The sequence below is a fragment of the Microcebus murinus genome, chromosome 12, assembly GCF_040939455.1.
Source record: "Microcebus murinus isolate Inina chromosome 12, M.murinus_Inina_mat1.0, whole genome shotgun sequence".
In the NCBI taxonomy this organism is placed as follows: domain Eukaryota; kingdom Metazoa; phylum Chordata; class Mammalia; order Primates; family Cheirogaleidae; genus Microcebus; species Microcebus murinus.
In genome coordinates, this window is record NC_134115.1 from 61,428,960 (window position 1) to 61,444,411 (window position 15,452).

Genomic DNA, 15,452 nt, shown 5'->3' on the forward strand with positions numbered 1-15,452 from the left:
CATAGATCCCTATTAACATTTCTGATGATTTCATTAGAATAGATGCAAAGAAGTAATACTACTAGGATAAGTACAACATTAAAGATCTTTGTGTATTGCCAGAAAGGATGTACCAAGTCACACTACTATCAGTCTCCTTTCTATATTGAGAGTACTTAATTAGGAAAGTTAAGAGCGCATACCACAGAGACAGGGTGGAACAAGTAATACTTTGAGGCCTTTCATGAGTTTGTTTCCGAAGTAAAAAATTCTACTCCTTCTTTAACTTTGTTCCTTCTTTCCAGCGTTTTATCATGATCTTGACTGAGCACTTAGTACGATGTGAAACTGATGGGACCAGTGTTTTAACACCATGGTATAAGAACTGTATAGAGAGGCTCCAGCAGATCTTCCTGCAGGTTTGTGGGGAACTTTAATTAGATAATAAACACCACTGTTCTCAGCCACAAAGATTTTCCATTAAAAAAAATCCTTGTCAAATTTGCCAGGAGGTTATGTGGTACCTGTAGGCACTTTACTTCGTGTCCATTTGCTGCTACTATTGTTCATCAGACAGAATACCTAGACTTAACCCAGGATAATCTCTACTTTTAAAAAAAAGTCTCTAGGCTTAAATTGGTTCTATATCACTTAGATTCCTGATTGTCATTTTCTGTGTTAGGAAGCTGAGCTATGATATAAAATGTAGAGAAAAAAAAATGCTAAGGGAACAGTAATTGGACTTATAAAAGTCCTTAAAAATCTAATGTTGAGAGGATTAACAGAGCCCACAGAAGCAAAGTAAGCTCCCTGGGGTCTCTCTGCAAAAGCAAAATGCCAGCACCTACTCTCAGCTAAATTTAAGTTAAAGATATGTAGGAAGAATGGAGCTAATTCTTTGTATCTTTAGATACTAACCCCCAAAATCCTCATTTATATGTTCTAGAAAAAAGTGATGAATGCGGAAATCTTTTTTAAATTAAAAATCTTTAAATCTCCAAATAGGAATTCCCTCTAGTTTTTATAGTTACTACCAGTTAAAAATCTTTAACAGTACCTAGTCCTATAGCAATTTCCAAGTATATTCAAATCTGTCTAGAAACACATAGAAGGGAGTGTTTCATTTTCTGGCACTTTTTTTTATCTTCTAGGTCAGTCCCTGTCTGGGCTATTTTTTGTAAAAGTCATGTCCTAATTAGAGGAGAGACCCAGCTGAAGCTAGTCTGTATTAGTAGTAGTAACAGCAAGCAGATGCTGCTGCCACTTCCTGAATCATTAATTGTATTTTTAAAAAAGTTCTTGAACATCCATTATTCTCACTTCTCTTACATTTTCTTAATGTCAGGGCTTTTCAGGGGCCTGTTATTCCTATCAGCACTATTTTTTTCCTACCTTATCCCTCAGTACAGGTGGGCTGCTGAGGAAAATGTTCTACAGAATTGCTTACATGCTTTTTCTGACTGAACACCCCCTTTTCTGTGTCCACAGCATCACCAGATAATCCAGCAGTACATGGTGACCCTGGAGAACCTTCTCTTCACTGCGGAGCTAGACCCTCACATCCTGGCTGTGTTCCAGCAGTTCTGTGCCCTGCAGGCCTAAGGGTCATTTCCCCCCCCCTCATGTCAAGATTTTTTAAAAACATCTTAAAATAATTTGTCTTTTTTTTTTTTTTTTGATGGTTTGAATGCTTGCTTTCTTGTAGTGTCCTTTCACTTTTTAAAGGAAACAAAAGAGGGGAGCATGATGGTGAAGAATATGGCTTTACTTTTAATTGCCCCTAAAAAGTAAATATTTCCTAATGACAATAATGTGACAATGACCATCATGTATTATATATGTGACAGATATAACTTTTCTGTATTCAATTTGATATTTTTTCTCCTTAAGGCACAAAATAACTGATTTGAGGTATGTGATACATTAGAGGTCAAGCTTACATAGTATGTAGAACTGATGGGTTTATTACCAAGTAGCAGTAGCTTTTAACAGCTTGTGGATAACTTAACAAGGCTTAAATAAAACTAAAAGTATGTTTTTTAAACTTTGGCATTTCATGATTTATCATTTCAGTCTACTTTAAAATTGGTGGTTTCTTACTGGAGGTATATTCCATTGGAAATTTTCTCTTTAAAATGTTAATTTCTTAAGTAGTATCTTAAGACACTGTAGTATATAAAAGTGTTACTGTTTATGCTGACAGTTCCCAAATTTGTCTTAACATAAATCACCTGGTAATCTTTCACATTATTTTGGAATTTAAACCACCATCTTTGGGAGTAGAACACAGACATCATCAGTAGGACTTAAAGCTCCCCAGGTGATTCCAAGTCTGCGACCATTATCTTAGAGCATCTGGTTACGTTTTGGAGCCTCTGAGAGGGATTTGTCAAAGGTCATACAGTGAGTTACATACAAGATGGAATGAGAAGTAGTCAAAGTGGCTAAAACTATACTTGGAGTTAGATGTGGGTTTAGAGTTTTGCTATGGAACCTGGTCCAAATAACTACTAATTCCTGAGCCTGTTTCCTATATGGTGTTGAGATTTGAGAGAGTTTTATAAAATAACGTACAAGTATAAGGAATCACCTGACATTCCAAATATCTAGGATTTTTACTTTTTCTATTAAACCTTAGAAAAAATTTACCAATAATCCTAAAACTATTGGTACTTACTTTTGTGCGTTTGCACAACATAGATGTCTTTTTACTTATTACATCATAAGTTTATGAGGCATTGTTTTCCATGTTTTGACGTATTTTTTTCTTTGGTTTATCATACCTCTTAGTGGCTATAGAATATAGTCTATTCAATAGATAGGAATTCTCAGGATTTTTAAATACCATACCATTTATGACAAGAAATAATTATTTTTATCCATGGTTGTGTGGCCAGTTACTAGCAGAAAGAGGACTAAAATCCAGGTTCTTGGCTAAAAAATATTGTTTATACTGTTCCTCCCCATAGCTTAAGCACAGCATACACTATGTAACTACAGTTGACCCTTGAACAACACGGGTTTGAACTGCATAGGTCCACTTATATGTGGGTTTTCTGCCAGCCCTGAGACAGCAAGACCATCCCCTCCTCAGCCTACTCAACGTGATGACAAGCATGAAGACCTTCATGATGCTCCACTTCTACTCAGTAGTAAATGTATTTTCTCTTTCTTACAATTTTCTTAACATTTTTTTCTCTAGCTTACTTTATTATAAGAATACAGTATATACTACACATAACATAAATTATGTGTCCATCAACTCTTTGTTATCAGTAAGGCTTCTGGTCAGCAGTAGGCTATCAGTAGTTAAGTTCTGGGGAGACATAATTTATATGTGAACTTTTGACTGTGCAGGAGGTCGGCACCCCTAACCTCTGTCTTGTTCCAGGGTCAACTGGAGTTTGAAATGACTCCTGTCCTCAAGAAGCCAAAGGATAATCTTTAAGGCGTTGGGAACTTTTTTTGATCCAAACTGCTTTGTAATCCTTTCACAATATACTGCAAAGTTTGGCTAGTTATACTTGATCTACATTCTAGAGAAATGTGCAGGTTTTCATTTCCTTTTACTTGAGCCTCTCTTCATGTATAATGGTTGCTTCTAACAACTGTTCATTGATGTGACTCTGCTCTGTCCGGTCCAGCAGCTTAGGTATATGGAAAATCTGAACTAGGGATTGAATGTTGAAGAAATAAAGGTTCAAGAACAAACATTCAACATTCGCTTTCCCCACTAATGAAGCTCACACAGACAAAAGGGTAGCATGTCATTGTCCGTCAGACCTCGCAATAAATCAATATACTGTTAAATTGTATTAATGCAATTTAACATGCTTTTGTCAAAGTGAACATATGCTATTTTCCTAATCTATACCTAAAAATGCAAGATGAGGAAAGCCAACCTGGGTAGAATAGTATTGGCTGTCAGTGATGTCTGGGTACTAGATTGTCTTAAATTGATGAGGGTAAAAGTAAATAGAAGCATACCTCAACTGGACAAATCTATAACTGTAATGGCTCTGGTAAAATACGTGCTCATTAACTAGTGGTTATATGTCAGGTGCTGTCAATTCACCCTATTAAGGCCTTAAAACTGTCCTTTGGGAGATTATGCCCTCTTTACAGATGAAAACAGGCTCATGGAGTAACTTGCCCAAGGTCCACAGCTAGTAAGTGCAATTTGAACCTAGATTCTCTGGCTCAAGAGCTCCTCATCCCCGACAATGCAGGCTATTGTCAGTAGCCTAGTCAGTCTGTGGTAATCAAGATGGAAGCTTTTGTTCCCAGGGAGATTTTGCTACCCATGCAGAATCAATTTTTACTGAGCTATAATTATTATAGTACATATTAAAAAGACTTGAAAAATACATTAAACATTTCTGTGTTGAATGTGGAGAACATTTACTAATTATATCTCAATCCTAATTATTTGGGCTTGTTTTGACTTTGCCTTTCCCTAAGCATTATCTCCACCAGCTGGTCTAGAGAGAAAAACAGAAATGTATAAACTTCTTACTTCTGTTTGTACCGTAGGATAAAAAGTCATGTCAAACAATTTGAAAATACCCAGTTTACCTTAAGGTGTATTTATTTTTGTCAAAAAAAAAAAAAAATACCTTGTAGTCAAGCTATTTTGTAATGTTTCTGTAAGACGCAGGAAAATCTGACTAGCTAAACTTGATCCAGATACTGCCTGGGGTGTCCTGAGGTTGTAGGTTGTCACTTCCTACCCTTATTTAGCCAAGCATGGAAGCTGTCCTCTCTTTCAGGACTAAAAGATAACCATAAGGCACTTACCATGGTGTGTGCCTGGCTCCTGGTAAATGTTAACAGTACTTAGGATAAATATATTAGCACCTTCTTTGATGAACAGATATTTAACCTTGAAGATAACGTTTTCATTTTTAAAAACCTGACTTGGAGTCTAGTGTTTGCCTTGGTTTCTTGTTCCCCAATTTGTAGTTTTGAACTTCCTCTACCACTCAGCTCCTATCCTGCTATAAAAAAGCAATCACAGACCTGACATTCTACACACTGCCAGGCCATAACATATGATTATTACTGAAGCATTAGTTATACAAGTGTTTAATTCATCTATGAAGACATTATGTCTTGGGGAATTTTGAACAGGGACAATTTATTATAAATTTCCTTTATTTAAATATAAAATTTTATAAAATGGATCACTGAACTAATAATCACATTTTTTCATATGTCAGTTCATGGCCACACGTAGTACAGGTCTTCCGGTACATGTCATCGTCTACGTTTTCTTCTGGTCCATATTCATGTTGATGAGCAATCGTTTCCCTTTTCCACAAACTGCTTCTTACTGCTCGCCGCAATTCTGACAAAAAAATACAGCTTTTCAGTGGTGCTTTTTAGCTGAATCCAAAAATAAATTGATCAGGCTTTCAGTGTATGTGTATTTAAATTTATAACCTCAGTTTTATAACAAATCAAAGTTGATCATACAAACTTGACAGGCTTACTTTCTTACCTGACCACCTTGGCCAGTGAAATCATTGAAGTCATTGTTGGAGTAGTATGAAATGAGATTCTGAAATGGGTATATGGTTAAGAGAACCAAATTCGGAAATGAGGGGAGTAACAGAACCGGGTACATTGAGACACGTTTGACTTCAGGTAACATGATGCCATAATAGTAATGGGGAGTCAGTTGAGATTAACTAAGAAAAGTAGTATTTCTAACTTCTGTGTCTGTAAGGCAGGAGCTACCTTCTATAAGAGGTAAGTCAAGCTTTGCTCGCAAGAAAATTAGAAAGCCAAGAACTCTACTGCTATGCTAATGTGTTTTCATGTTAGAAAATGTGCTCATGCAAGTGATCTCAAGTCTGTTAAAGTTCTTTATATTATAAATGACAGCATTATTTTAGGAGAGAGGTTGCTTACTGCAAAGTACAACCTAAAAATAAGAATCAAGGAATATTAAGAGCTGGAAAGAACCATGGAGTTTTTATTTTACTTCATTTTATTTTGTAGGTAGGGAAACTGAGCAAAGACAGCATGTGAACCAAGGCCATCCTAGCCCAACATTAGGAGCTTTTTCTGCTATCTCAGGTTAAAGTCATTTTATAGAGAAAATTATCTGAAAGCAACTAAGTCAATCATATTTTAAAAGTTCACCTTCCATATTACCTTAAGATACACACCAAAACTTTGTGCTGATGGAAATTAACAAGCTGGTAACTTCTCAGTTCCTAGTTTAATGAATAAAAAGCAACACTAATTGTTTACATTTCTATTCTCACCAGTGATCCACCAGCTCACCACTGTCTTGGACAGTAAACACCACCCAAGAGATTATGATAGTATCTTGATCTCAACTATAAATGCCAGCTAACACCAAGTAATCACATTTTTTCTAATCCATTTAAGATCTATGATAAGTAGTATCAGAATCTTTGTATTTTCAGCTTTTATTATATCATGAGAGGTAAAAGCAAACACATAGGGCTATGTATCAGGCCCTATTCTAAGCACTTTAAATGTATTTAATCTTCACAACCCTTTGAGGTAAGTAGAACTATCATCCCAGTTGTACAGATGAGAAAGCGAAGGCACAAAGAAGTTGTAAGTTGCCCAAGGTCAAAGAGCCAGTTGATGACAAAGGTACAGTCTAGCTCAGATCCATGTTCTTAACCACTAAGCTGTGCTGCTTTTTTCACTCCAGATTAAAAGCACTTTCTTTGAAATTAGTTTTCAGCTTCAATGCTGGAAAAACACCTGTAGATAGTTTCCAGCCTGGGGGAGAAATCATGTTCACCCAAACTCTAACCTTCTGTCAGTCTCCTCTCATTCTGAACAACCCTGGTATTTCTAGATATATCTGAAATGCTCTACCTCCTTTTATTAATTTTGCTTAAGACATTTTTAAAATAAAAATAAATGAAATGATATGCTGACCAGAACTACACAGATTCCTCCTAATTTCATATAATAGTAGAAATATGTTTGCTGTTTGAGTTCCACTACCTGCTTTTCAACCCTGTTCTGATGTAAGGTATCCTACCCACATTACTACCCCACTGAGAAAATACCTCAAAATTTGACTGCAGATCAATGGAAGGATGGGAGGGGAGGGAAGAAGAAAGGAAAATTATTTTTTATTTATTTATTTTTTTGAGACAGAGTCTCACTCTGTTGCCCAGGCTAGAGTGCTGTGGTGTCAGCCTAGCTCACAGCAACCTCAAACTCCTGGGCTCAAGCGATCTTCCTGCCTCAGCCTCCCGAGTAGGTGGGACTACAGGCATGTGCCACCATGCCTGGCTAATATGTTCTATCTTTGGTAGAGACGGGGTCTCGCTTTTGCTCAGGCTGGTCTCGAACTGAGCTCAAACGATTGCCCGCCTCAGCCTCCCAGAGTGCTAGGATTACAGGCATGAGCCACTGTGCCCGGCCAATTTTCTTAACATTAAAAAAATACAGCAAAAATAATCTAGCTTTCTAGCCATAATTGAACCTAAGGTTTTATACTGACTTTGACTTTTTCTTCCCATTCTTCAGCTAGTCTATCAAGCCATGTAAATAAGAATAAAGCCCTATCTTCCATATTTACTACACAGTCTTGGAAAAACTTGTGCCAGAAAGTATTTAAAAACTGATAAGTTTGTCTTTTTCTTGCCCTTCTTTCCCTTTCTAAACAATCTAGTCCTAAAGCCATTAAGTGGAGCAGGTAAAGTGGGCATCCCTAGTAGGGTGGAGAGAGCCCAGGAGAGGTAAGGAGAGCTCTCCCAAAAGAGGGAGCAGCAAGTGATGGTAAATTAATCACATATAGGGGCTTTGATCAAGTCGCTATATTGAAGATAATGGGAGCCAAAGTTCTCATTGCCAGAGAAGGGAGTTATAATAAGGAAGAAAACTAAAATGCACCCTGAAATTTTGGATTAGAACTGGATGTATCAGTGTAAACTCAAGGTTTTTGATATATATACATGTGTGCGTGTGTATATATACAGACAGAAATACACATGTGCTTTTTGCTAGAAGAAGTGCACCAAAAATGATGACATGTCAAAAGGACATAAGAGATAGTCATTGGGCCAAATCGGAGACTATCTGAACACCAAAATAATTAGGACAGAAACGTGCCAAAAGCTAATAAAAAAATAAAAATGAGTCCACCCGAATAATAAACAAACGGGAAAGGATGCTGCAGAATGCTGACTGCCGGCTGGTTGAGCACAGGAGGAGTACTGGAATTAGAAAACAAGTCTTGCAACGCTCACACTAAAGACTGGTTTCAGCAAGAAGCATCAATAGATGGATGTTAAACGTAGGGAGGAAGCATTAAGAACAGATCAGAAGTTAAAATTATCTCCACTGAGGGCTGTTAAGACACCACATGCCTCCAGATGTGAGGACCTGAAACAGGCACATCACTTATGTACTCTCCCCGGCCTGAGATGCACACCCTGCAGAAAACACCAGAAACACTAGAAACGCCCCAAGTGAGAAACATTTTCAAAAAGGCAGGGCAGAGGAAGCAAGCACACTCTTCCTCAAAAACGTCAATGTCATAAAAGACAAAGGCTGTGGAAATATCCCAGCATATAAGGGTTTAGAAAGGTACCTAAAGCCAATACCCAATCCCAGACTGGATCCTATTCTAGAAGAGACTCAACTACAAGGAACATTATTGGTTCTACTAACAAAAGTAGAATACAGATGGCAGATTAGATAAAAATAATATATCAATGTTAAATTTACTCATTAATGATACTTTGGTTATGTAAGAAAATATCCCTATTAGGAAAGATGCACTGTACTATTTAGGGGTAAAGGGTGGTGAATGTATGCAACTTACTCTTAAATGGTTCAGAAAAGATAAATATTCTGTGTGTGCAAATGAAAGAAGCATGCAAATGATGATGCACATGGCACGAAATGTTAATAATAGGTAAGCCTGAGTAAAGGATATATATGGGTGGTCCTTTGAACTATTATTATACTTGTATTTTTTTAATGTAAATTTGAAATTATTTCCAAATTAAAAAGTTAAAAAAGACAGCTATCTTGAAGGGAACTCCATTGGCCAACTGTGGGACAATTTGAGCATCAAAATGAATAATGACAGGAATGGACCATAATACATTGATTCCAGGATAAGAATCCATGAGTCCAACTGATGTTAAAAAAAAAAAAATCAATTTTTAATAGAGGAGGAAAGGCTACACTTTCCAAAAGAAGCCAAGTAACAATTGCAGAAGGAATGACAAAAGTAGAAAAATCAACATTTATATCCATCCACCCTAATAACAGACTCAGGTAAGACTCATCCCTGTGTGCTAAAACCACTGAGTGAAGTGTAAGGAATGAGATATTCACATGGCATCAGATTTCTTACTAATTACAAAGAGAAAATGGTACCTTTACAATGGAGAAATCTGGCAGACACCACCTTAACCAAGTAGTCAAACTACAAGTCCCTTCAAGGGGAACTGGTACCATGTATCCCCTGATGTGCTCTTGGACATATCACCTAGGAATATTCCTACCAAAAATATTCAAATCATGAGGAAACAAGCTGCTAACAAATCCACAGGGACATGCTGCATAACAGCTGCCATGGACACTTTAAAAATGTCAATGTGGCCAGGTGCACTGGCTCACACCTGTGATCCTAGCAACTTAGGAGGATGCCAAGGCGGGAAATTTGCTCAAGGCCAGGAGGTCAAGAGCAGCCTAAAAAACATAGACCCTGTCTCTACATAAAATTAGCTGGGTGTGCAGGAGAACGGTGCTGACTCAGAGGCTGAGAGACACAGACACAGCTTAGGCTCCCTGTGGGTGAATTGGGACCGGAACTCCTCTCCCTGGTGGGGATACAGTTTGAACTCTGGGACCCAGAGGTCGGACCTGCAGACCAGATCCCCTGCACCGAGGTCTAGCATTGCCCGGGGCACAGAAGGGATATTTGTGAACAGCCTGCGGAGGTGTGTGTGCCTCCAGGGGCAGATCAGCGTCCTAGAGGGCAACCCTCCCACCAAAGGGAGGCCGTGCGCCCAGCCCAGGCAGTGTTTCTGCGCAGGGAACCTCCCCGCCGGCATCACAATCTGGGGAGGCCTGGTGGCATGTGGTCTGGCCTGCTGGCAGAGGCCCAGGAGTAGCTGCAGAGTTGGGGAGGGTGGAAAGAAGTGAGGCCTGCTCCAGACTGCGGGTCTCAGACAGCCCCACCCCCACAAGCAGACTTTCTGGCTGAGCGGGACCATTCCAGCCCCGCCCTGACAGCTTTTCCTGGAAGCAGTGAACAGAACTTTGACCCCTGCTAATGGCATTGGTGGTGCCTGAGGGCAGGCTTACTCAACCTGGGTAAGCTGGCTCCGCCCAGAACAAGAGCTGATAACAGGACACAAAAACAACAGCATAGCCTGTTCCTCCAAGCAAACGCCACCTACTGACAGGGACGGCATCTTGCACAGCCTTATCACGGCACCCACTGACTCAATATACAGGGAGTGGTCCAATCTCACCCACAGACACCACCTAACAGCTCAGAAACTAAACAAGGTGTGTGAATACCCAAACAAAAACCTAAAGGAAAGAAACAACAACTGATCAAAATGGGAAGAAATCAGTGAAGGAACTCAGGAAATATGAAGAACCAAACGGAAAACACACCCCCAAAGAGGAGCACCAGCCCCCTAGAAACGGACACCAACCCAAATCAGGCAACCAAAATGACAGAAGAGGAATTCTGTATGTGGATCATAAGAACACTCACCAAGCTGCAACAACAACTCAATAACCAACACAAAGAAACCACAAAAAGCCTCCAGGATCTGGAAAAAGAAATGGACACAATGAAGAAAAGTTTAATCGAACTCCTGGAAATGAAGAATCAATTCAGGGAACTACAAAATACAGTGGAAAGTCTCAAGAACAGGGTAGATCAAACAGAAGAAAGAATCTCAGAGCTTGAAGATAACACCCTCCAACTAAATAAAACCATCACAGAGATAGAGCAGAGAAACAAGAGAAAAGAGCAAAGCCTACAAGAGATGTGGGATTATGTGAAGAAACCTAATGTGAGGGTCATAGGGTTACCAGAAGGGGAAGAAGACAACACCCAAGGGTTGGACAAGCTATTTGAAGATATAATAGAGGAAAATTTCCCAGGCCTTGCTCAAAATCTCGATATACAAGTTCAAGAAGCTCAGAGGACCCCTGGGAGATTCAATGCAAACAGGAAGATGTCACGACATGCAGTCATCAGACTGACCAAAATATCAACTAAAGAGGCCCTTCTAAGAGCTGTAAGACGAAAGAAGCAAGTGACATACAAGGGAAAACCAATTCGAATAACACCAGACTTCTCTAATGAGACTTTACAAGCAAGGAGAGACTGGGGCCCCATTCTCACTCTTCTGAAACAAAACAATGCCCAGCCTAGAATCTTCTTCCCTGCAAAACTAAGCTTCATATATGAAGGAGAAATAAAGACATTCTCAGACAAGCAAAGTCTCAGAGAATTCACCAAGACAAGACTAGCCCTACAAGAAGTACTCAAAACAGTGCTACGCACGGAACACCATAATAAAAACTCACGAATATAAAAACAACCAAAACCCAAAGATTAAAGGCCAGATAATACAATGGCTCAAGAGAGAAATCAAAGCAACAACATCCAACCCAACAGAATGAACAGTAATCTACCTTACCTATCAGTTCTCTCAATAAATGTGAATGGCTTAAACTCTCCACTCAAGAGACATAGGCTGGCGGAATGGATAAGAAAATACAGGCCAAGTCTATGCTATCTTCAGGAAACACACCTAACCTGCAAGGATGCATATAGACTAAAAGTAAAAGGGTGGAGATCAGTATTCCAGGCAAGTGGAAGCCAAAAGAAGGCTGGCGTGGCAGTTCTAATTTCAGACGATTTAGTTTTTAAACCAACAAAAGAAAGAAAAAGAGGGTCATTATATAATGGTGAAGGGCATACTTCAACAAGAAGAGATAACAATTTTAAATATATATGCACCCAACTTAGGTGCACCCAGTTTCATAAAGCAAACCTTACTGGATCTAAGCAAAAGGATTAATAGCAACTCCATAATCACCGGAGATTTCAACACCCTACTGACGGCACAAGACAGATCCTCCAAACAGAAAATTAATAAAGAAATAATGGACTTAAACAAAACCCTGGAACAACTGGGTCTGACTGACATCTACAGGACATTCTACCCAAAATACACTGAATATACGTTCTTCTCATCAGCTCACGGGACATTCTCTAAGATTGACCATATCCTAGAGATTTACACAAAGTAAATCTCAAGAAATTTAAAAAAATAGAAATCATACCATGTACCTTCTCAGATCTTAGTGGAATAAAAGTAGAAATCAACCCTAACAGAAATTCACATTTCTACACAAAAACGTGGAAATTAAACAACCTCCTACCAAATGATTACTTCATAAATGAAGAAATCAAGATGGAAATAAAAAAATTCTATACTCCTACACTGCTGGGGGGACTTCAAATTAGTTCAACCTCTGTGGAAAGCAATATGGAGATACCTTAAAGCGATACAAGTGGATCTACCATTTGATCCAGCAATCCCATTGCTGGGCATCTACCCAAAAGATCCAATGACACTCTACAAAAAAGACATCTGCACTCGAATGTTTATAGCAGCACAATTCATAATTGCAAGGCTGTGGAAACAGCCCAAGTGCCCATCAATCCAAGAATGGATTAATAAAATGTGGTATATGTATACCATGGAGTACTATTCAGCTCTAAGAAACAATGGTGATATAGCACATCTTATATTTTCCTGGCTAGAGCTGGAACCCATACTACTAAGTGAAGTTTCCCAAGAATGGAAAAACAAGCACCACATATACTCACCAGCAAATTGGTATTAACTGAACAGCACCTAAGTGGTCACATAGGTACTGCAGTAATAGGGTATTGGGCAGGGGGGAGGGGGGCGGGTATATACATACATAATGAGTGAGATGTGCACCATCTGGGGGATGGTCATGCTGGAGACTCAGACTTGTGGGGGGAGGGGGGGAATGGGCATTTTTTTGAAACCTTAAAATCTGTACCCCCATAATATACCGAAATAAAAAAAAAAAAAATTAGCTGGGTGTGGTGGTGTGCACGCCTGTAGTTCCAGCTGCTTCGGAGGCTGAGGCAGGAGGATCACTTGAGTCCAGGAGTTTGAGGTTGCAGTGAGCTTCGAGGATACCACTGCACTCTAGCCTGAACAACATAGTGAAACCTTGTCTCAAAAAAACAGTCAATGTCATGATAGATAAAAAGGCTGAGCGCCTAGCTTGAAAGTAACTATCAATATGTCTTATCCTTGAATGGCACATGGATCCAACAAATAAAAAGCTATAAAGGACACTGAAACAACTGGGGAACATTAAACAGATTATATACTAGATAATAGCATTATATTAATGTTAAATTTCTTGAGTGTGATCATTGTTCTTTAGTTATATAGAATGCCACTGTTTTTAGGAGAAACATGCTGACACATTTATAAGAACCATAATATCTGCATTAACTCTTAAGTGATTCAGTAAACTATGTATGTATGAAAGAGAGAAAAAGTAAATATGGCAAATGTGAACATCTGTTAAATCAAAAATTTTAAAATAAAGTTTAATAATTTTTTTACATTACTTCATTTAACAACAACGTAAAACTCAGGAAAGTGGAAATCAACTGTCTACTGCTAGGAATGAGAAGACAGGTGTCAAAAGGTAAGACTTCAGAAAAGTGAGAATAGTCCGGGCGCAGTGGCTCACACCTGTAATCCTAACACTCTGAGAGGCCGAGGTGGGAGGATAGCTTGAGCTCAGGAGTTCGAGACCAGCCTGAGCAAGAGTGAGACCCTGTCTCTATTTAAAAAAAAAGAAAAAAGAAAAAAAAAAAAAAAAGAGTGATAATAGATCTGAAATAGACCTTGAGGATGCTAAGGACACCTCGGATGCCGAGTCGGGGAGGGGTGGGGGGACACATCCTATGTAGCACTGAAAGCCTAATGGAGGCTAGAGGACAAAACAGTGGTTTACCATGTTACAGCCCCCTGGTGCCATTGGCCTAGAAAGAGGTAACACAGAGAGCTGTTACCTAAGGACTGCCTCTCCTGGAGATCTATAAATATGTTCATGATAACCAGTTTTGCTACTGATATCTTTAGGGACTGCTCATACATTTTACCTAAAAAAGATTTCCCCTAAATCCTTGTTTCAATGAAAAACTTATTTTATACCACTCTAAAACTTGTATTCAGTTTAATATCTTAATTTTGCAAGAAGCAGTGTGTATGTATTCAAAGAAACTCAGTGCTGCTTATGAGGTAAACTTATAAGAGAAATAGCTGAGGGAAGACCAGATACTTCTAAATACTTGATGGGAGGGCAGGAAGATTTGACCTGGGGCACCCCTTGTTTGCTGGAGATAAATAATTATAAGGAAAAGACACAATAATATATGATGCTTTGATCTTATTTTCTCCTTTATAAACTAAAACAGAGTAACAGGGAATTGTGTCCCCAAACTCTCCTGAGAGAAGCCCCAAAACAGTCATAAATACAACTACAGGCCCAGGATGTAAAATGTCCACAAATTTAGAAGGGTCTACCAGATGGGATTTTCTTACCTACCTCTTTTAGGAAGTACATAGTAACAAATAATGAAGATTAACTTATTTTCCTTTTTTTGGAATGGTAACCTCTACTAGTACTAAATAAGAGAAAGCTGAGTATAACTAAAGAAAAGCCTTCTCTCCAAGGCATGCAAACCCAAACCGTTCTGTATATTTGAAACATTTGAAAGTTCTCATCCCAAATCAAGGCCAATGCATACTGGAATTTTGAAATCCAGTTAAACTGAGCAGCAGTAATGGCATCATCTCTACCTCTGTCTTTTTGGATCTAAGAAATCTGTAACAATTTGAATTCACTGACAAGAAAACTCTTATCTTTCACCTTGTCTATTTATATATACTTTATACTATTTATACTTTAATTTTTTTTGTAAGATGAATTTTAGAAATTGCTAAAATAGGACATCATATTCTAAAAGCAGGCATATGTAATCTCTTACCTTTCCATAAAGAAGTAAACTTTGAGTCAGCTTCTTTGTGGATCAAAATCAGAAGGCCAAGAGGAACCAGGTTCCAATTTCTTTTCAACTAAAAAACTTTTAGACTTGCTTTTATTCCTCTCTGTTCTGAGCCAACTGCACAGTAAGCTCCTTGTTTCTAATCTCTACAGTGTCTACTCCACTCAGCCCTTTGTGGCCTAGACAGGAGGACGGGAACATATCCACCAATCTCTAAAGTAAATCTGAAGTAAAGTAGAGAAGAAGCCATGATTACAGACGGCATCAGTCACACTGACCTCTCTGCACATTCGACACCAGAAAACAACGGCTTAATGTTTATAGAACTGACAGAATTCAGATATTCACATGCAAAAAA

The 15,452-nt window shown here is 38.6% G+C and overlaps 2 protein-coding genes across 5 annotated transcripts in view; one reads left to right on the top strand and one right to left on the bottom strand.

The window, feature by feature from the left end:
- Nucleotides 1-2,023, top strand: part of NCBP1 (nuclear cap binding protein subunit 1) — a 41,098-nt gene extending 39,075 nt beyond the window's left edge. For both annotated transcript variants that reach the window (XM_012769047.3, XM_012769048.3), the window contains 2 exons: nucleotides 285-398; nucleotides 1,468-2,023. In XM_012769047.3, the coding sequence (XP_012624501.1) occupies nucleotides 285-398; nucleotides 1,468-1,581 (228 nt within the window). In that variant the 3' untranslated portion in view covers nucleotides 1,582-2,023. The remainder of the gene's footprint in view (nucleotides 1-284; nucleotides 399-1,467) is intronic.
- Nucleotides 1-15,452, bottom strand: part of XPA (XPA, DNA damage recognition and repair factor) — a 68,666-nt gene that overhangs the window by 33,556 nt on the left and 19,658 nt on the right. Inside the window, exons 6-7 of one of the 3 annotated variants that reach the window (XR_001155250.3) lie at nucleotides 15,077-15,318; nucleotides 5,116-5,326 (exon numbers count right to left, since the gene is read on the bottom strand). The exons of 1 other annotated variant lie outside the window; for it this stretch is intronic. Coding sequence is in view for 1 of the 2 variants with exons in the window: in XM_012769052.2 (XP_012624506.2) it covers nucleotides 5,178-5,326 (149 nt within the window). In the remaining variant the exon portion in view is untranslated. Of the gene's footprint in view, nucleotides 1-5,115; nucleotides 5,327-15,076; nucleotides 15,319-15,452 lie in introns of those variants that run through there. One more of the 3 variants, XM_012769052.2, reaches the window with a different exon arrangement.